This window comes from Prionailurus bengalensis, chromosome B2 (assembly GCF_016509475.1).
Source record: "Prionailurus bengalensis isolate Pbe53 chromosome B2, Fcat_Pben_1.1_paternal_pri, whole genome shotgun sequence".
NCBI classification, from domain to species: Eukaryota; Metazoa; Chordata; class Mammalia; order Carnivora; family Felidae; genus Prionailurus; species Prionailurus bengalensis.
The window spans coordinates 118,267,804-118,288,597 of NC_057349.1; the positions used below are offsets into that span (position 1 = coordinate 118,267,804).

Below are 20,794 nucleotides of genomic sequence, written 5' to 3' on the forward strand. Positions count from 1 at the left end.
AAAAAGTATTCTAAACAGAATTCTAGTAAGAATACTCACATACTATTCTGTAGGCAGGCATCCAATGTAATAGTCTTTGGCTTAAATGTGGAATTAAACGAATTAGGTATCAAGACTATAAAAACTAAGCCAATTGAGAAACTTTAATTTATAGATAATTATCACCCTTAGTACCCTGTATTTCATTACCAGGACATAAAACAATGACAGCATGTGGGCAAATAACTTCACAGCCTATGTTCATCTACTATGTTGTGTTCTATTGACTGTGATGTAAAATGTCAGATGCTGGAAAGTACCTCCTTTGACTGTGACCAAACGCTCCGGGCATCCTCAGACAGAATGATCACAGTGAGTCTGTCCACAGGCACAATCTAACAGACTTGAGAGGGCTTCGCTCTAGGGTGCCAGAGGACCAAACCTTTACTCTTCACTCCTACACGCAAGTATCTTCTCTACCATTAGTCAAAGTGAAGTAGAGAAGGAACAGTCCTTTCTTGACAATGAGGAAAGTGCTAGAGACTGAATGTTTGTCCTCCCCTCCCCCACTCATACCTTGAGACCTAATCCCCAATGTGATAGTATTTGGAGGTGGAGTCTTTAGGAGGTGATGAGATCATGAAGGTGGAACCCTCATGGATGGGAGTAGCATCCTTATAAAAGAGGCTCAGAGAGCTGCCTGTCCCTTCTGCCATGTGAGGTTACAGAAGGCACTACCTTTATGAACCAAGAAGTGGGCCGTCACCAGACACAGAACCTGCTGTGGACTGCCCAGCCTTCCGGTGTTGTTTCTCAACCACTCAGTCTATGGTACTTTGTTAGAAATGCCTAAATTGACTAAGACAGAAGGCTGAAGGTTAATTCTGGTTAATTGCCAGAATGAATTAATATCTCTCTCTTTAATTCACATATGAAACTGAAAAGTCCTGACAGTCCCTGGAATTGGCATTAAGCATTTAAAGGATTCTGATGCTCCTGCTTAGTGTCTTGGGAAACTCTTGGAGCACAGCAATCTCAACACACTTGATGTCAGGCAGATTTGCACTGGGTCCTGGCAGCTCATATCTACCCAACCTGTGTCCAGATGGGCACCACCTCCTTTTTTGCCCTCAGTAATCCAAAACAGGGCAAGGAACACATTCACTCCACATGGGCACCACAGTCTGTACAGCAAGGCAAACGCTCTCTCCCCAGCCTCCAGGTAAGTACGTTCCTTCTAAGATGCTTCCTTCCCTGTTTTAGGCATGCTTAACTCCCAGCATACAGGTGAATTCAAGAGCTAAAAATTCAACATAAAACATTTTAAATCAGTTCTTTTAGTCTCTAATAATTAACACAGGATGAGACATCCCATTCTGTCTGCTTATAGTATTAGTGGAAAAGCATATACACTCACACAGTGGCAAAAACTTATAGGTGATTCTCTCTATACAAGGTTTTAGTATTTAGCAAATTTCTACAATATAAAATGTGTCAAAATAAATTATTTTAAGGCTAAAATTTTATACCACTTGAGGAAAAAAACACAGTATTTTCCTAAGAAGAAACAAACAAACTTGAAATCATTTCACTTACTTTCTGTTCAGGGCTTTCCTGAAATAAAAGTCCAAAATAGTCCTTTTCCAAGAGATTGAGATGTTCGCACACTTTGTCAAATAACACTTGTCCCTTCGCACATTTCTGAGGGAAAAGAAATGACATCTTTACTTTTCAAGCACTAAAGATTCCATGAGTACTACAAATAAAGGACTTCACATCAGATAATATTATTTAGCATAATATATTTGTTTTCTAATCTCTTATAATACAAGAGTGATTAATAACCTTTTCACTTTAGAATTCTTCTTCCTCCCTACACAAGGCATACATTCTAAAATGAAAGCGTGATCAAATGCTTTACTTGCTACTCTATGAAAATATAAAACAGAATCAAAAAGTAAGATGCCAGGAGTTCACTTATTTTTATAATAGTACAAAAACAGAGACACCTGGGTGGCTTAGTCGATTAAGCATCCAACTTGGGCTCAGGTCATGATCTCGCAGTTTATGTGTTTGAGCCCTGTGTCAGGCTCTCTGTCAGCTCAGAGCCTGAAGCCTGTTTTGGATTCTGTGTCTCCCTCTCTCTCTCCCTCTGCCCCTCTCCCACTTGTGCTCTCTCTCTAAAATAAGTAAACTTAAAAAATAAAGTAGTACAAAAACACGTCCAAACTGCCTCCCTCAAAATTCCTCAAGGTAGCTTATATTTGTGAAATATACTCCCCCAGGAAAATCATTTAGCCCTATTCTTCAGTGGATCCTAACATGATTTATCCCATCAGTACTTAGGCTTTTTTGTTGCACAATTCGTAGAATAGAAAAAAAAAATTATTTTTCAATTCAAGCTATGCTTTTTCTCAAGAATGACAGGACACTCTTCAGAACAATATTTTAAGATACAAGGGAATGGAACTAGGAGAATAAAATCAGTAGTCTCTAAGGATGTATTTTGTCTTAAGTAGTTTGATGTATTTTGTTTAAGAAGCTGCTATCCAGAGATGTAAAAGCCTTGGACAGGCACAGAAGAAAAACTCATAGTCTAATCAATGGCAAAACAAAGTGGTGACTCATTTCCAATGAAAACGCAGACCCCTGGGAACACTCAAACTGCGAGGTCAGGTCACACACGCCCCTCCATCCCCTGCATAGACAGAAGCTGGCCCCTGGACTACAAGTGAAAACTGAACACGCCCTCAGACTTTTTCATTCTCAAGATGAATGCCCTAATGCCATCAAAATAGATACTTATTAGTTAACCCACTATGTGGAAACTGAGGTATCCCACACATTTATCTTTAAAAATGGAATAAGAGGGGCACCCAGATGGCTCAGTTTGTTAAGCGTCCAACTCTTGATTTTGGCTTAGATCATGACCTCACAGTTCATCAGATCAAGCCCCACACTGGGCTCTGTGATCACAGCAGAGCTTGGGATTCTCTCTCTCCCTCTCTCCCCACATAAATATTTAAAAACAGAACAAAAATGGAATAAAAGACATTTTAATTTCAAATGAGTACAACTCTGATAAGGAGTTTCAAAAGACGGTCTTCAGAAACTCAATGCAAGGGTCTGTTTTTCTCTCCTCTAACCTTTCTTCCTTCTCTTTGTGGGAGCAGAGGTGGAAAACTCATGCCTGAGAGACATGCAAAGGAGGATCTGGAACTTTCATTATTAAATGTTTTATAGTAATGTTTCTTTTAAAAAGAGGGGAGCAGAGCTAAGATGGCAGAGATATAAGGGGACAAGGATTTTCCTTGTCCCTCAAACACAGCTGTAACCGGGTCAGATCACTTGAGACATCCAGGAAGTCAATCTGTGCAGTGGCAGAACGATCTCCACAGGTGGAGTGAGACCGCTTGGTGGGACAGAGGTGCATGTATGTGAAAACTGGGGGAGATAAATTGGCACGGGTATGGAGGGTAGGGAACTCCTTCTGTGGAGAGACTAGAGAGAAAGAGAAAGAGAGAGGGGCTGTGAAATTGCAGTATCCAGTTAGCACAAGAGGCAAACCTCTCCAGACCACAGACTGGGGGACGAGAAATACGGTGAGTGCCAGTTTCTATTTTGCAAACAGCCTTAGGAGCTGAACCTCGGAGGTTTCTAAAGTGCACAACTTTCTCCAGACTGAAGCCAGAGCCCTGTGCACGCACCTGGGGGCAGAAGGAGCCAACCCTGGGGCGCAGTAGGATCTCAGGGGCACCCTGGGGGAGAACAGTCCCTTTCCTCAAGCACTGTGGGGAGAAGGTTTATTGCCTCCCCCAGGGACAAAAGACTTTGCAGGCCCGAGCCAAAGGCCTTTATCATCAGGGCAGAGTGGCGCTACCCCAGAGCAGGCTCTGTGAGGTGCAGGGCCCTTGAAGACACTGGGTTTTGAATCCCAGCTGAGTGTGTAGGAGAGAGCGGAGTAGGGCAAGTCGACCTATTCTGTGAGGGCTGCCTGAACAGCGTGGTTTGAGACACCTGGTCTGGGGAGCAGAGATTGGGGGGGTCGTCATTTTTCTCCCCATCACCAAAGGTGGGGCTTCAGGGAGCAACACGGCAGTCCCCCCGTGGAGGCGAGACCCGCTTATACCAAACCTGCCCTTCCGTGCCTGGTAACTGCACATCTACCCAAGTAAGATTGACACTGACCGTACCAGACCACCTCTCCTCCAGACCAGCACAGCCACGGCCCCAGAGACCAATAGCTGTGTTTTTTTTTTTTTTTTTTTAATTTTTCTTTGTCTTTTTGTTTCTACCCTCCTCTTTTTCTCTTTTGGAACCAGGCTCATAATTTTGGATTTGTTTTTGGTGAATTATATATACTAATACCAAATATACATATATGTGTGTGTATGTGTGTGTGTGTGTGTGTGTGTGTGTGTGTGTGTGTGTACATTTGTTCAATCAGGCATTTTTTATTCTTTTTACACCTTTTCTACCCTTTATTTTCCTTTCTCTTTCTCTGGATTTAGCATTATAGTTTTTTTGATTCTCTGTTTGGTCTTCTTCCCCCCCACCCCCCCCTTTCATTTTTCTCTTTTTATGGGATCAGGATTCCCCTTACCTTTTTCTTTTTCCAGTGTGTCTTCAATGAACAAATCAAAGCACACCTGGTTGAAAGTCCAAACACTCCACCACTACAGGCAAGCAGTTTTCCAGAGGACTGACCAGTGGGACTGAGCAGCCAAAACGCAACAACAGGGTGCACACAACATACACCAAAAACACTTCCCGAAGTGCCAGGCCCTGAACGGTGTATGACGCCTTTTTAATGTAATAGTGCTCGCAGGTGCGGGACACAGAACAAGCTATTAAAACACGCAAAAGATAGGGGCGCCTGGGTGGCTCAGTCGGTTGAGCGTCCGACTTCAGCTCAGGTCACGATCTCGCGGTCCGTGAGTTCGAGCCCCGCGTCGGGCTCTGTGTTGACAGCTCAGAGCCTGGAGCCTGCTTCCGATTCTATGTCTCCCTCTCTCTCTGACCCTCCCCCGTTCATGCTCTGTCTCTCTCTGTCTCAAAAATAAATAAACGTTAAAAAAAAATTAAAAAAAAAAAAAAACACGCAAAAGACAGAAACTTAGCCAAACTGACAAAATAGAAGAACACAATACAAAAATCGAGAATTCTGAAAGCAGTTAGGGACAAACAGGCCTTAACCTACAAGGGTAGACACATAAGGGTGGTGGCAGACCTGTCCACCGACACTTGGCAGGCCAGAAGGGAGTGGCAGGAAACATTCAATGTGCTGAATAGGAAAAATCTGCAGCCAAGACTCCTTTATCCAGCAAGGCGGTCATTCAGAATAGGAGAGATAAAGGCTTTCCCAGACAAACAAAAACTAAGGAGTTCATGACCACTAAACCAGCCCTTCAAGAGATCCTAAGGGAGACTCTGTGAGTGGAAAGCAGTAAAAAAATAAAAATAAAATAAAATGAATACACAGAATTATACTAAATAGCAGGGGAAAGAAGGTGAAAGCAACACAGATTATTTCAACACAGCTAGCACTGTACCTTCATTGTATCACTACAGATTCAGGAAAGTACTAAGGACATTTAAAATACGTATGTGTGTCTATGTCTGTATATTCAAAGTACATACTAATAGAGTATACTAAGGAAGTGTACTGAACTCTGGATTCCAAATGCCAAAGTTTTACATTCATTTCCATTACTAACAAATTATGTGACCAGGGACAAGATACTTCACTTCTATTTGCCTTACTTGGCACATCTGTGAAACAAGGGAATAAAATCCACCACAGACTGGAGTACCAAAAATTGTAATACAGAGAGCTTAGAACAGTATATGTGGCACATAGTGCTTCATCAGTATTGGCTCCTATTGTTATAAGCTGGAGAGTTTTGTAACATGAAAAGTGATTAGTTTCACTTACATGGGATTTGGGCTTAAGCTTTTAAAATGAAAGCTTCTCAATTTCATTATTTGATCTACATGCAATTATTAACCTATATAATTAAAACTTTGAGTTTGGAGGTATTTTACAGTAACTTTATGAGGAGAAGGGAAGGCAAAGCAGACAGCTGGCTTTCTTAAATGTGCAGTGAAATCATGGTCCAGGAGGAGATATGGTTGCAAATAACAGCAATGAATATTTTAAAGGTAATAAATAAGATAGAATTCACTTTCTCTGACGTGAACTTCAACAACATTGTTCACTTCTGAATCTGTAGTGAGTAGAAAATGGCCCATCATAATAGGTGGTCATAAGATACTTCTTGAATCAACTGGAAAAACATTATGGTGTACTATATGTAACATACTTATTTTAATAAGGTGATATTTAACCTACTCAGGCTCCCAGTGACTGACCATAGCTACAATTTCAGCACCCACTTTGAAATTAGGAACTTTCCTTATCAGAGATAACAAAGCAAACAAACTACTATAGCTCCTGCCACATCTATCTACTTGAACACCATCCTCTATGCATTTCTAATAAAGGACTCACAAAAGACATTTTTTTACTATAAAGCAGAAATTATCTTCTTATTTAGAAAGATGCCAAAAAACTCAAAAACCGCTAATATAAGTTGTCCTTTAACCAGATAAAATTTCCCAAACTTACCATTTCTACAAAACATCTGGCTATATGTGACAACTACTTTCAAATGAGCAAACTACTAAAACCGTTAGACATCATAAAGAAATGTAACAGAAACAAAAGGAGATTCATACTATTTGATAGTATGAGTGCTATTGATATTGACAAATGCTATTTGAAAGCAGGGTCAAAAGAATATTTAAGACAACTAATGTCTATGAATACATACCTCTGTTCAAAGAGGAAACCTATTCCAACACTGGCTTAAAGTGCATTTTTATTAATAAATCATACTTTCTCACTGGTTTCCATTTCAAAAATAGAAACGTGCTCTCATGGACAGAATTCCCCTAGAAGATTAAGAGCAAAAACATCCACAAAGCTCACCACCACAATTTGGCATCAGTGTGCTGGGCAGCATGGGGCGGGGAATGAGGGGCATCCACACAGGGGCTGGAGTCAGACCTAGTCCCTCCCTCATCAACACCTTGTAGGCACTTTACTATTACTAGACAAGTGAGACAATAGGCAAATCAGATAGTCTCCTTAACTGTAAAAGGAAGTCATAGGTATCCCACAGCTCACTGTGAGGGTCAAGTTAACCCAATGAGACAGTACACATCAAAGTGCCAAACCAAGTGCCTTCCTCCATCAGCTGAATCCTGTCACAAACTGTTCTTTCACTAGCCCACATCTAACAAACATCAGAGTATCTTCTAGATGCTCAGATTGCTTCTCTGCTATGCTCTCCTTCCCTTCTCTAGGAAACAGATTTTAAATGCTTGATTAGATCTTAACTGCATACACGTATTACTTAAGATTCCATTCAGCATCTCCACCCTTAACGAACTCAACATCTGGCTGGAAAAGCAAGAATGTAAAAATATCGTGAGACACGTACTAAAAGATGCATGTGCAAAGTGCTATGGAAACACCAAGAACAGATGAGTAACAGGGTCTGAGAAATACCACAGCTTTACCAAGACTATAGCATCTGAAATGAATCTTAAAGGAAATGATTTCTTTCAAGGCAGAGAAACAGCATATTCGGAAGAACTTAATTTCCCCTTTGGATGTTTATAGAGTCTGATGCGGCCAGTTTCTATTCAAGTGACACTGGAGACTATAGGAAGATGAAAAAAGTAACCCATCCATAAGAGACAAGCCATGCAGTTTGCCTGCCAGTTATACAGTCCCACTCGCACATGACTGCAAGAGCTTGCCAGGCTAAAAGGCTCAACATATTCTGATCCAGCATCTAATACGTATTAGTTCCTATGTTAAGACATCATGAAAACAATGATAAATAAGACATAGATGGTCTTGGGAACTTTACAGTCAAATGACAGAAAAAAATAAAAAAAGAAATCTCCCAAGGGAAAACCAAGCCCTGTGAATCTATGCCTTTAGAGATAACTAGATCCCTGGTCCAGAGGACATAGCCGATGGCCCTGGAGATAGCTTCATCCAATAACCAGCTCTACTCAAAGACAATGTCTTACTCTGGGCATAAAGGTTAACCAAATACAATCGCATCTTCCCTCGGGAGTTTAAATACAAGATGCACGCGCACGCATGTACACGGTTCTCCAGCAGAGTGGTATCAACACTGAGGTGAAGATAGTGAGAAGGCAATCAGCAGAAGCCAAGGGTATCAGGAGGTAGACCTCTAGTTGCCAAGCATGTTCCATTGGTCTCACTAGTCCCATGAGATGTCCCATGTATATACCCACATCCGTCAGAAGGGGAGTGAGAATAGGATAAGGAAAATTCTGCTTATTGTACATAACTACTAGGCATGCAGCTTCCTATTTGCATGTAAGATACCCTGGGAAGTTCTATGGTGAAAAAAACCTGTTTCCCATCATTCAACCTGATGTTCCCCAAAATTATTTGGCTAAATAAAGCACAGTCATATTTTAATACAACACTTACTAACTTACTCCATATCAGAACTACTGTTCTCCAGACCATTTATCTCAAGAAATGAGGGAAAAAAAGATTACCATGATCTGGCCCTCAAGCAGGTTTTGGAGAATGGCATTAAAATTTTTTATTACTATTAGAATGATTTATTAAACTTAAAAAAAAAAAAAGTTCACCCATTACCTTGTTGATTCAAAAATGCCAAAAAAAGAGAATTTGGTTTAAACTGGTTCAGAATTGGATGCATCTAGCTGTCTGGCTGAAGCAAATGATTATTCCCAGAGGTTAAAAAAAAAAAAAAATCCCAACAAATATAATCAAAAAATCAAAACACATACAAAGAAACCAATCACTATTATTATTAGATGCAATATCAGAATCAGATCTTCATATACTGTAGATAATGGAATTATCAGGTACAGAACACAAAATAAGTATGTTTCACATGTTTAAAGAAATATTACAAAATATAAACTATCAAAAAGCAGATTCTGAAAAGAACCAAACAGAATAACTAGAAATAAAACCTGTAACGATAGATTATAATCCAAATGGGCAGATTTTGGCACAGTTAAAGAGAAAACCAGTGAACCTCAAGATGGATCTGAAAAACGTAACCAGAATGGAACAAAGAAAGATGGAAAATATGAAAGAATTTCAGACATGGAAGACAGAATGAGGAGGTCTACATGTATTTCATCAGAATTCTAACTGAAGGGGCATGAAGGGGCAACTGGCAGGCTCACAGTGGAGCACATAGCCCTTGATCTCAGGGTTGTGAGTTCAAGCCACATGTTGGGTACAGAGATTACTTAAAAATAAAATCTTTAAAAAAAAAAATTCTAATTGAAACCAATACGGAGAATAAGAGGCAATAGGCATCTTGCCTATGTAAAAGACGTAATAGTTGATTAGTGCTAAAACTCTCAAATTAAGAAAACTCCACGGATCTCGAGCCACATAAAATGAAATCCATTACTCTATAATCACGTTATTCCATTATTTTATTATTCTGATTAATTAACATTCAAAAGGTTTTGACATTCTTTTTTAAAAATAATAAATATAGTAAAGCCACCAAGACAAGAGGGAAAGAAACAGGAGCTAAGGAATAAGGATTGATTGTAAGAAAACTAACAGAAAACCCAGAGAAGTTACTCTTAAGAAACCTACAACGGATCCGCTTGTGGAAGCTAATTCAAAAAGGCAAACAAAATACACGCTTCTTATGAATTCTCCTCTTCAATCAAACTTGCCCATAGCGGTATGACCCAGTGGCTCACAACTTCTCTTTGCCTTCACACTGATCACTTTGTGTCACACTCCACAAATAATGCTCACGATTCAGGGGAAAGGAACCAAGACACAATTCATAACGGTAACACAGAAAGACGTGGGGTGGTATGCCAGTTGAAACTGTTCCTTCTCCCCTCCAGATTCCAGTGTGTACCATCTCTTTCGTTAGAATCACTGATTCTCAACTGTATTGAGAAAAAATACTGCAGTAAAATGCCAGTGACCTGGATTTGAACAACAGCCCCACTTCTTAAGAGCTAGGTAACCCGAGGCAAGTTACTTAACTTTGCTATGCCTCAGTTTCCTCTCTTTCAAATACAAATACTTCTGGGGGGTCTGGGTGGCTCTTTCGGTTAAGCGCTCGACACTTGATTTCAGCTGAGGTCACAATGTGAGGGTCCTGAAATTGAGCCCTGTGCCAGGCTATGTGCTGAATGTTGAACCTGCTTACGATTCTCTCTCTCCCTCTGCCTCTGCCCCTACCCGGCTCGACCCCTCATTCTCTCCCCAAAATAAAACAAAATTAAATAAATAAAAATCAAATATAACCACTTGCTGTATAATAGTGATAGTTAAATGAGGTGTATTTAAAATGCTTAATAAAATATTTGGCACTTTATATGGATTCATTCAAAGGCAGCTGAAATCACAGGACCTTTCTGAGCTGCCCTAAAACTAATTGATTTTAAATATGATTAAAGAGCTTTCACACTTATTTCATCCAGTCTCATTTCACAAATGAGAAAACTAAGGTTGCAGAGTTTAACCTATTTAACTTTTCAGTCTGATTTCCTGAATTTCTTTTGAAGAACACAATTCCTACTTGTGATATCCATAAACATTAGCACTCAGTATCATCCAGGAAGGCAACTTCCTCCTATTATCATTGTTTTGACTTTTTTATAAACAATTTGAATTCTATTTCATGAAAGGACTACAAGTATACATTTGTTAACCAAGCAGAAAATACAGATATTTTGTTTTACTATGTGCACTTAAAACACCAGTACAAGTACCTGTCATAGCACTTTGGGGGTATTGCCCCAGATAACGAGGACCGTGGACTTGCCAAGACATACTCTCAAATTTCTTTCCTCTTTTTTTTTTTTTTTATTAATGTTTTTGAGACAGAGAGAGAGCATGAGCAGGGGAGGGGCAGAGAGAGAGAGAGGGAGACACAGCATCCGAAGCAGGCTCCAGGCTCTGAGCTGTCAGCACAGAGCCCGATGCAGGGTTCGAACTCACAGACTGTGAGATCATGACCTGAGCTGAAGTCGAACGCTTAACCGACTGAGCCACCCAGGTGCCCCTCAAATTTCTTTTTTAACCTGATTTATTTCCAACTGTTGAAACACTACCTCTAGAAAAATCTCCAAATTCTCTTTCCCCATAAAATCTAATCTCCCGATAGTTACCTTTCTCCTTCAAGTACTTTGTTACACATCTACGGTACTTATTCTTATATTCTACTCCTTTTGATATTACTTTTGGAGACTGAATTCTTTAAGCAAAAGTATGTCTTACTTTAACATCTTCTAGGGCAGCATTTCATTGAGTAACTAGCTCACTAGTAGGTCAAAATATATCCATTGGATGGAATGGCTTCGTGCCATGATGCCAGCCAAAAAGTTGGCCGAGCGGAGTCTAGAATTCAAGCCTCTGGCTAGCAGTCTTATGCAATCTCCTGGATCTAGCTCATGGACTACCACCCATAGATATTCAAGGAGCTAAACCAAACACACACTGCCAACTACATTCTGGGAGAAGAACAGCCACAGACCTACATTTCATTTTCACAATTCTACATTGTACTTAAACTCTTCGTTAGTAATTAGAGCATTTCCAAATACTTCTTGGGAACCAGAGAAATGACAAAAGCAGAAGTCAATCTGCCTCTCTTTCTCTTAAGAGCAGGCCATGCCCCACCTTTATGCAGAAGGAGGCAGGGGGGTTTTATAGACCCTTTACATTACTTCACAAAGACATCAGTTTCACCGTTACTTCCTCTTGCTAAGCGAGAGCATGCCTTTGCTTTGTATCCCTTCTACCACTAGAATCTTTACAGACTATGAACTGTGTCGACTGCTACTCTATTAGCACCGAGTTAATTAAACCACTAAAACCATAAAACTTGCCAACCACACTCCAAAAAAAATCTTACTTTCTATATTAAATGCCAACAAGCTTTACAATCTCTTTTTCCCTGTCTGCCTCTCCCTAACCCCACTTACAGCACAGACCAGAAATATAAAATCACTGGGCTGAAAAATTAAACAAAAAAAAGTCCTTTTGTCTACCTTCCGGGTATCAGATTTTTTTTCCATATTTAAAAGACTACATAATATATTAGAGAGCTCCAAAAGAGGGGGGTGGGGGGGGGGCGGGAAAGACATTTTAGATGGGTTTAAAATATGTTAGTCAAGGACTGAATTAAAAAAAAAGAAAAAGAAAAAGAAAAGAAAGGCAATCTACAGCAGACCCAGCTGAAGAAAGACAGACTGGAATCTGAGAAGCTGAGCAAAGTCCCCCGTGCCTGTCTGTTATTTGTGGCATTCACGATTGAGGCCAAAACATGACATTTCTGGAGGCCTCTCAACTTAGAGGAATTTGTGCAACTGCTTACCCGGCAGATTGCAGTGGATGCCAACACCACTGGCGTTTTATAAAGCACCATCACGGTCTCCGTGTAGGCCCCTCCACACTGTAGTTATTGTGTGCCGAGGACAGAGTGCTGGGAAGTGCACAATGCAATGCATACATTACACCCCTCGAACCATGTATTTTGCACTAGCTCTAAACTACACTATGCAAATATAAAAGGCCAAGGAAAGAAAGGTATGCAAAGAGCAAACACAACAACAGATACATTGTCAGGCCATGGAGGAAATAAAAGAAAACCATACAGAAGAGTAGAGAGAGAGTCTCATATAGTCTAAGGCCATCATTTACCAGATCGTTCTTTCCCTACCAATCTGGGTGAGGTGTCAATACACCTCTGTCCCAAAGTTCACTGAAACCCCAACAAAAAGGGGTGCCTGGGTGGCTCAGTCGGTTAAGCATCCAACTTCGGCTCAGGTCATGATCTGGCGGTTTGTGAGTTCTAGCCCCGTGTTGGGCTCTGTGCTGACAGCTCAGAGCCCGGAGCCTGCTTCCCATTCTCTGTCTCCCTCTCTCTCTCTCTGCCCCTCCCCCCTCATGCTGTCTTTCTCTCAAAAATAAAAACATAAAAAAAAATTAAAAAAAACAACAAAAAGGAAGACACTATATCCAATTATTGTGTGTGTATTGAAAATTTAATTCCAGAAATAAATGAGCCATTTATAATAAAGATTTTTAAGTTTCCCTGATTAATAAGAATTAAATTTGAAAACATTTTTCCAACTACTCAAAAAGACATGCATATTATATAAAAATATATATACATCTATACAGAAAGTGAGTACAAATATGCACATACATGTATAGAGACACACATATGTATCTTTCTTACTCTGAGTAGTTGAAAAGTTTGAAAAACTTTTTCATTAGTGATCAGGAAAACTGTGTATATGTACATCCACAAAGAAATAAACATACATTATCAAGATTATGTAGCGTGTAGGTTTCTTATAAATCACCATAAGTGGAAGAAATTTTTCTTATATAGTATTCAAGACCAGGCTACAAAAGGGAAGGGCGGGGGGAGCCTCACAGGTCATTATAAGATTTCTATTTCTTTTCCATTACACAGGATTCACAGGGTTAGGATTGATTGCTGAGCAATTCTGCATGTTGTGGACATGAACAACATAAAATAATGTAGTTTTAGGTGTTAGAAATAAAAATGCTACTAAAACAAAAACACACATGAGACCAGAACAGACTGCACAATACCTCCCGGTAACTAAATCCTGCAATAATTTTAAAGGAAACCCTCGCAAAGCTGGAAGCATAGAGGCTCACCTTTAATGCAAATCATACGCACCCCTTAATGAACTCCTCAAGGACAGAGGAATGTGCCTTTCATACACACCGAAAGACCCTGTTTCACGAACACAATGCTTCTAGGTCCATACAAGTGTAAATGCAGCATTTGGATAGAATGTTTCTCTAACCCAGTGTGCCGACTCTTGAAATGTTTCAGAATTCTTAACTGGGCACACAATTCATCTCATAAGCAACCAGATAAGTTTAGATTACAAATGACACAGAAAAGTAGGTTTCATTTCTATGCTCTGTAGACCACAGCAAAAACAACAAAATCCTGCTACTAATATTATAAACTAACCAACACAGCACACTGTCAACCACCAACCTGAGTCTATGGACATGGCCCTTCTTCCTCCCAAAGCAAATAAATGCTTAATTTTCAGTCTTAAAAGATAACACACTGGGGGGGGGGGGGGGGCGCCTTGGGTGGCTCAGTCGGTTGAGCATCTGACTTCAGCTCAGGTCATGATCTCACAGCTCATGAGTTCGAGCCCCACACGGGGCTCGCTGTCAGCATGGAGCCTGCTCGGGATGCTCTGTCCCCCTTCTCTCTGTCCCTCTCCTGCTCATGGTTGTTCTCTCTCTCTCAAAAATGAATAAACATAAAAAAAGGTAACACATTAAATTTTTAATCCTTCATCCACAATCACATTCTATATTTCTAACGTGGTTGTAATTTAAATTTCCGGCAACCCAGACGCTTTCATCAGCTTTCAGGACACAAGAATCAGGTCACTGACCAGAGGGCACACCCTCGAGGACTTCTATCTCCACAGTGCAGAGCAGCCCTGCACTGTTGAAAGGGGCTGTTCCAGAGACCAGTCCCCACTCCTCTCACCAGCATGCTGGCTCCAGGGTAATCCCAAAGCGAGCCCTCAACTGGAGATGCAGAAAACCTCACAAAAGCCCCCAGAGCGACGGAGCTTGAAGCTTATTAAACAGACCCGATTTGTTGATGAAATGTAAATATCTGCACAGAAATTTTATACAAGGGATTGTACTTAATTTTGGGCTTTGTCTTTAAATGATGATAAACACCCCTGTCAGTTCTAATACGTGTCATAAAAAGTGGTCCTTAAACATCTTCCTTTCCTAATGAAAGTTGAATGAAACAGTATTGTAGCGTATCAGGAAAGAATCATCTGAATCTTCATTTGTTCTAAGTGAACAGCTGCTAACTGGCCTGCAATTTCTCATATGCAAAATCCAACTACATTTCTATTCTTAGAGTTCTCCTTGATTTTGGTGGTAAAGGAACTCATCTGACTTTTTTTTTTTTTTTTTAATCCAACTGGCTGTGGACAAGGTCTCTCTCCCGACTCTCCAGTAAGAAGATAAATCCTTGGACATTAGGGATTGGTTTATTCAAAACTGCAAAATAAAGTGTATTGTTTTTAAATCATGTGGTGTTTTCTTACTTGTAAGAGTACTAACTAAAATCTAGAGTCTAAACAAGTTCTTTATATTACAAAGCCACTGTGCACATATAAGTGGTGTCGGTTTCCATTATAAGTCACTAAGTTACTGATAAAATATAAAAAACATTGTCAGGAATTTATCCAAGGCATGGGATATTAGTGTTTTCATCCAAAATCCAAGAAAAAAAAAAAAGATCCTGAGAAAAATATAATCAGGCTTTTTAAAAGATAACAATTGCAGTTAATCAAGTCCTTGCTACACGTGGAGTGCTGCTCAAAGCAAATCCCGACCAGACAATCAGAGCCAGAGTGAGGAAACAGCTGTCAAGTAGACCCAGACACATAGTCAGACCTCCTGCAGTCTCCATGGAGGGTCTCTACTCCACTCACTTTCCTACCACTAGAGGAAAATACCTCGTTAATAAATCAACAAGGGGCTCATTTATGAATTCACCCAGTATCTGGGGAGCAGGGGTTCCGCAGAAGGTGCCTGGGATGTTACAGCCTCTCAGAGCAGTTCTTCACTCTTGTGCCTGGCATCAAACCCAGGATCTTCAGAGGTGACACCCGCGGGCACCTCTACTTTTAAAATTTTTCTATTAGGTTTTATTTCTTACAACAGTTCCAGGTTCACAGAAATTGAGAAGGCACAGAGATTTCCCATATACCCTCTAGCCTCACAAATGCATAGCCTCCCCCACAGTCAGCATCCCCCCCGGGTACATTTGTTACAACTGACGAACTTACACTGACACAGTCATAGTTACCCGAGTCCATAGTTAACATCAGGGCCCACCCTTGGTGTGGCGCATTCTATCAGTCTGGACCAATGTATAATGACACGAGTCTACCATTGTAGAGTAATTCCACTGCCCTAAAAATCCTCTGTGCTCCTGTATCTTTAAAAATCGCAACCAAGGATTCTGACCATGAGGCAACGCAAAGGTCAGGGAACAGACCCCCCTCTCCCAGAGTCCCCCTCTCCCTCACACCAAAGTCCATTAGCTTTCTGTCTGGCCAGGCACCATGCAATGCTGTACATTCACCTTTCTTCCCTTTCAAAGGCTGAGACACAAAAGCCAGGACCCAAATTAAAATACATTAACTGTTCAAGATTTCACTAAAAATCCTTTAAAAAACGACTGGTTCGCAGAGCCTGGTAACATAAAATTTATCTGACAATCTTTAATAACAACTATCTTTGAAACTACATTTGAAATAAAATGATCAACAAATGGAAAAACACAAGACACACACTGGACCACAGATCTTATGTAGATGTGATCTTATCATAAACTGGGCCCAATGAAACTATTCTCACCTCTACTGGCCAGGAGTGTTTAAAATTTCTTTTTTTTTTTTTTTTTAAACAGTGGACCAAAGTAAAAGTTGCAATGCAGAATCATCTTAAATATTTACTTTATTACAGCTGTAAAACAGAGGGAAACAGGATCTGATGCAAAAAGAGAGGCCTCAAGTTTTTTGTTGTTTTTTTGTTGTTTTTTTTTAGCAACAATAATTTTCTTATACATCACCACCTGAATTTCTGTTTCTTGAACTCAATGACAAGCAACTTTCAGACAATCTGAGAAAAAAAATACATTTCATTTTGAGATAGCACAGTTTTTAAACACTGATCTGAGGCAACAGTGTTTCCATTCAGCTTGACATTTTTTCCCAAGTAAAAGTTTTTTCATTCCTGGTGGGTGACTAACAAACTCAAGTAAAACCAAAAGGAAAATGACAACAAGGTCTTTGTTCACCATAGAGGCGGGTTGGAGGGGGGGGTGGGGGGGTTGGGCGGTGCTGGGTGAATCTTCAAGACTTTAGACTTTAAAGATACATAAATTAACTACATAAGGAGAAAAACTGTGAGGTATCAGAGAGAGAAACATGGGGATTCAGAAGCAAGGAAGTTAGAAAGCGTTTGGGTAAGTGCGGCTCTGATGCCTCCCCAAAAGGCTACCTTACCACCAATGTGTCTACCTGATCCAAGGACGCCATAAATCCAGCTTTCTAGACTGACACAAACTGCCTTAATGTTTTCTCATGCCTTGGCTTCACTAGTGAAATTTTACCACTTAGGATTCTTTAGAGACAAGAGGTTTCTTTTAAAATGCAAATAATCTCTTAGAAGGCAGTACAGGTAATCAATCATTCACACACTGAAGTCATTCACTCAAATCATGGATGCTCTCATTACTTAGCTGAGAAATCTGCTACATTTGAGGAATTAGGAATTTAGATTCTAGAAGAAGAAAAAGTAGCCAGGAAGCATGTAACATGTTTTTGTATCATACTGTAAAAGAATAATATCACGGAGGTAGGAACAAGAAAATCTAAGGGAGAAAAGTACCAAAAAAATAGGAAAATAATCTGAGAAAAAGAAAAGATTTTAAGTTTTGGCCTGAGTTAAAGTGAGGTAGAAATTCTGTCTTTCACAATCAACCTGGCAATCTAATCACCTGTGCACTGTTTCAATAGGAAAACATACGTTCTAAATAACTCATTTGCTGTTGTATGGCATGTATAACCTGTTCATACACTGGAAACTTCCCTTATAAAGCCTCTCTGCACTAGGTATTTTGAATACCCAGACGGCCAACTCCAAGCCGTCCTGTATTATTTCTTCCCTAAAATGCAAAGTGACATGTGACATCTACTTGAAATTCAGAATCTTTTCCAACAGAAACAATATTTTTACCTGGCAAATAAGTTTCAGGTCAATCATTCTCGTTCCCAACTTCAACTCCCACCCAAGCCTATGAGGTGAACAATATACCAATGATAAATACTGAAGCCCATGGTACAGTTTCTAACGGAATTTGGAGATAGTATAACATTTACTGGAAAACCTAAGTAAAATCAATACACCTGAGGATGAATGTTCTGACTGCAGAAGACCTAGGAATGCATGTCTAAAACGCTAGGGAAATAGAGAGAGAGAGAGAGAGAGAGAGCGCGAGAGCGCATGTGTGTGTGTGAGAGAGAGAGTGTGTGAGTGTGTGTGTGTATGTGTATATCTAATCCCAGTCTACAGCCCCAAATGGGATTTTTGAAGGGGGAACAGTGGGAATAACAAAAAGTGAGAATTTATCAGTGTCACTTGGAAGAAGGCACCTGGCCTAAAAGCACAATTATTCTGGATCTTGGCAGATATATTCACCCTCCACAGTGGGTTGAAGACACCAGTTACTCTGTTGATGTAATACCCCTTGCTCTGAATTCCATGTTCACAAAGATACCTTATGATTATCACCTGGCATCATTCAAGGACTTCCTAACTATGAAGAAAAGAATTAGTTGACCAATTAACATCTACATTTCATTCTTCCTGGTAGTTCTCTCTCCCTATAAATCATTCCCTGGCATTCTAATGACTCTGTTCACAGGACTGATCAGCAAGGGCCAGTTTTCTTCTCCCTGACTGACTTGGGCACAGTGAATAAAGAATTAATGTGTGCCGGGATGTCTGGGTGGCTCAGTCAGTTAGGTGGCCAACTTCAGCTCAGGTCATAATCTCATGGTCCGTGAGTTTGAGTCCCGCATCAGGCTCTGGGCTGACAGCTCTTCAGATTCTGTGTCTCCTCCTCCCCAGTTCGCACTGTCTCTCTCAAAAATAAATAAATGTTAAAGAAAAATTTAAAAAAAGAATTAATGTGTGCCTAAAGCAGATAACCAGACTCTGCACAATTATCTCCCAAGTCCTATCCTACTGAACCTCCCCATCCCCTCACCCCCCATACACACACCAAACCCTGGGCATTCTACTGGTCTCCGCCAGCACTGTGATCTTACTCTGCAAACTTCAAGTATTATCATTATCTCTACAAAGTTATGAAACACTGAGCAAGAGAGTGGGGTAGGGGAAAAACAGTAATGGAGTTTCTTTTCACCTGTGTTGTGAGATACACCCAGATTTTAAAACATTACAAAGTTGAGCTGAAGTGCACTTTAAATGTGAGAAGTACTGTACCAATGTGGAGTTTCGTCTATTAACAGCCACCCTCCCTCCATCAATTTCTGCGGGGATAAATGAGATAATATTCTATAAATTAAAAAGCTTTATAAAAATGAGGCACCTGAGCGGTTCAGTAGGTTGAGTGTCCAACTCTTGATTTCGGCTCAGGTCATGATCCCAGGGTAATAGGATCGAGCCCCACGTCAGGAGCCTGCACTGAGCATAGAGCCTACTTGAGATTCTCTCTCTCCTTCTCCCTCTGCACCTCCCCTGCTCACTCTCACTCAAAAACAAAACAAAACAAACTTTATGGAAATGTTAACTCTGGACACTTGTCCTAATCACTACATCCAGAACAGATCCTTACTACTGGAAAGGAGTCTGAAACCCAGCCTGAACGCGGGAACACAGCCTTTGCCCTCTGCTCCGACAAGCGAGGAGCATGGGCTCCGACAAGCGAGTCATAAGAGATGGGACTATTCCTCCAGAGTATCACCAAGGCTTGGTCAAGAAATGTGCAGTGGACAAAATCACACACTTTATACAAAGAGATAATGACCCATATCAAAGGAATAAGAAATGAATAAACCTATTAATTACCAAAACCAACATAACATATTTTAAGTAAATAGCATCTCCATCTTTTCCTTTCCTTTGACCTACCTCCACTCTGCCAAGAAAAGCCTGGGTCAAACCTAGCAACGCTGGCTTGCTCCTAACAAAGGTTTCCATGTTATCATGCTATCCTTGACCAAGGAGGAAGGAGGCATGCAAATCTTTTTTTCGTAACCCCTTATTTTCTGCTTGGATATTCCTATTTAACCGTTTTTAAATAGAAAATGTAATGGGCCAGGTATTGCTGAGTTTTCCTAAACAGACACTTAAATCCAGGAGCCCCTTTCTCCCGGTGAAGAGCTGACAATTCCAGCCCATGAGAACATGGTACTTCCATGGTCTCTAACCCATAAACGGTACTTCATCAATGACATTCATATCCTACTCTTGCTTCATATGTGAAGTTTATCCTGGAAAGTAAAATTTATAAGCAGTTGTAGAGGAAAAATAAAATAGTTTTCTTTTTATCTTCCCAGCAAGAGCAGGAACCAAATCGATATTTGAGGACAAGAATTATTTCTGGACACACAGGCTATATTTAAATGAATACAGTTTTGAAGCCAAATTTGTAAAATACTACGCAAATATGACATTCTTAAACTTCCTATTTTTCTCAAAAATTACATACCATCACTAAGGGACCTCAGCAACCCAGTCATTAAAATAATTCCTAAGAGGGGTGCCTGGGTGACTCCATCAGTTAAGTGCCTGGCTGTTGATTTTGGCTCAGGTCATGATCTCGCAGTTGGTGGAATCAAGCCCCACGTGGGGTTCTGTGCTGATGGTGCGGAGCCTACTTGGGATTCTCTGTCTCCCTCTCTCTCTGCCTCTCCCCTGCTTGAGAGTGCACACATCCATCTACTCTCTCAAAACTAATTTTTTTTTAAAGTTAAAAAAACTAAATGATACCTAAGAAATGAAAATATAACTTCCTTTTGTCTAACGTTTTCTATTATTCACTGTGAAGAGTGGAACCTGGCATAAATGGATGAAAAAGTATAATCTCTTTAAAAGTGACTAAAACGG

The 20,794-nt window shown here is 40.3% G+C and overlaps 1 protein-coding gene across 50 annotated transcripts in view; it reads right to left on the minus strand.

Moving 5' to 3' along the window:
• Positions 1-20,794, minus strand: part of EPB41L2 (erythrocyte membrane protein band 4.1 like 2) — a 220,415-nt gene that overhangs the window by 85,429 nt on the left and 114,192 nt on the right. For all 50 annotated transcript variants that reach the window (XR_006299058.1, XR_006299057.1, XM_043592371.1 and 47 more), the window contains one exon: positions 1,576-1,680. Coding sequence is in view for 48 of the 50 variants with exons in the window: in XM_043592371.1 (XP_043448306.1) it covers positions 1,576-1,680 (105 nt within the window). In the remaining 2 variants the exon portion in view is untranslated. The remainder of the gene's footprint in view (positions 1-1,575; positions 1,681-20,794) is intronic.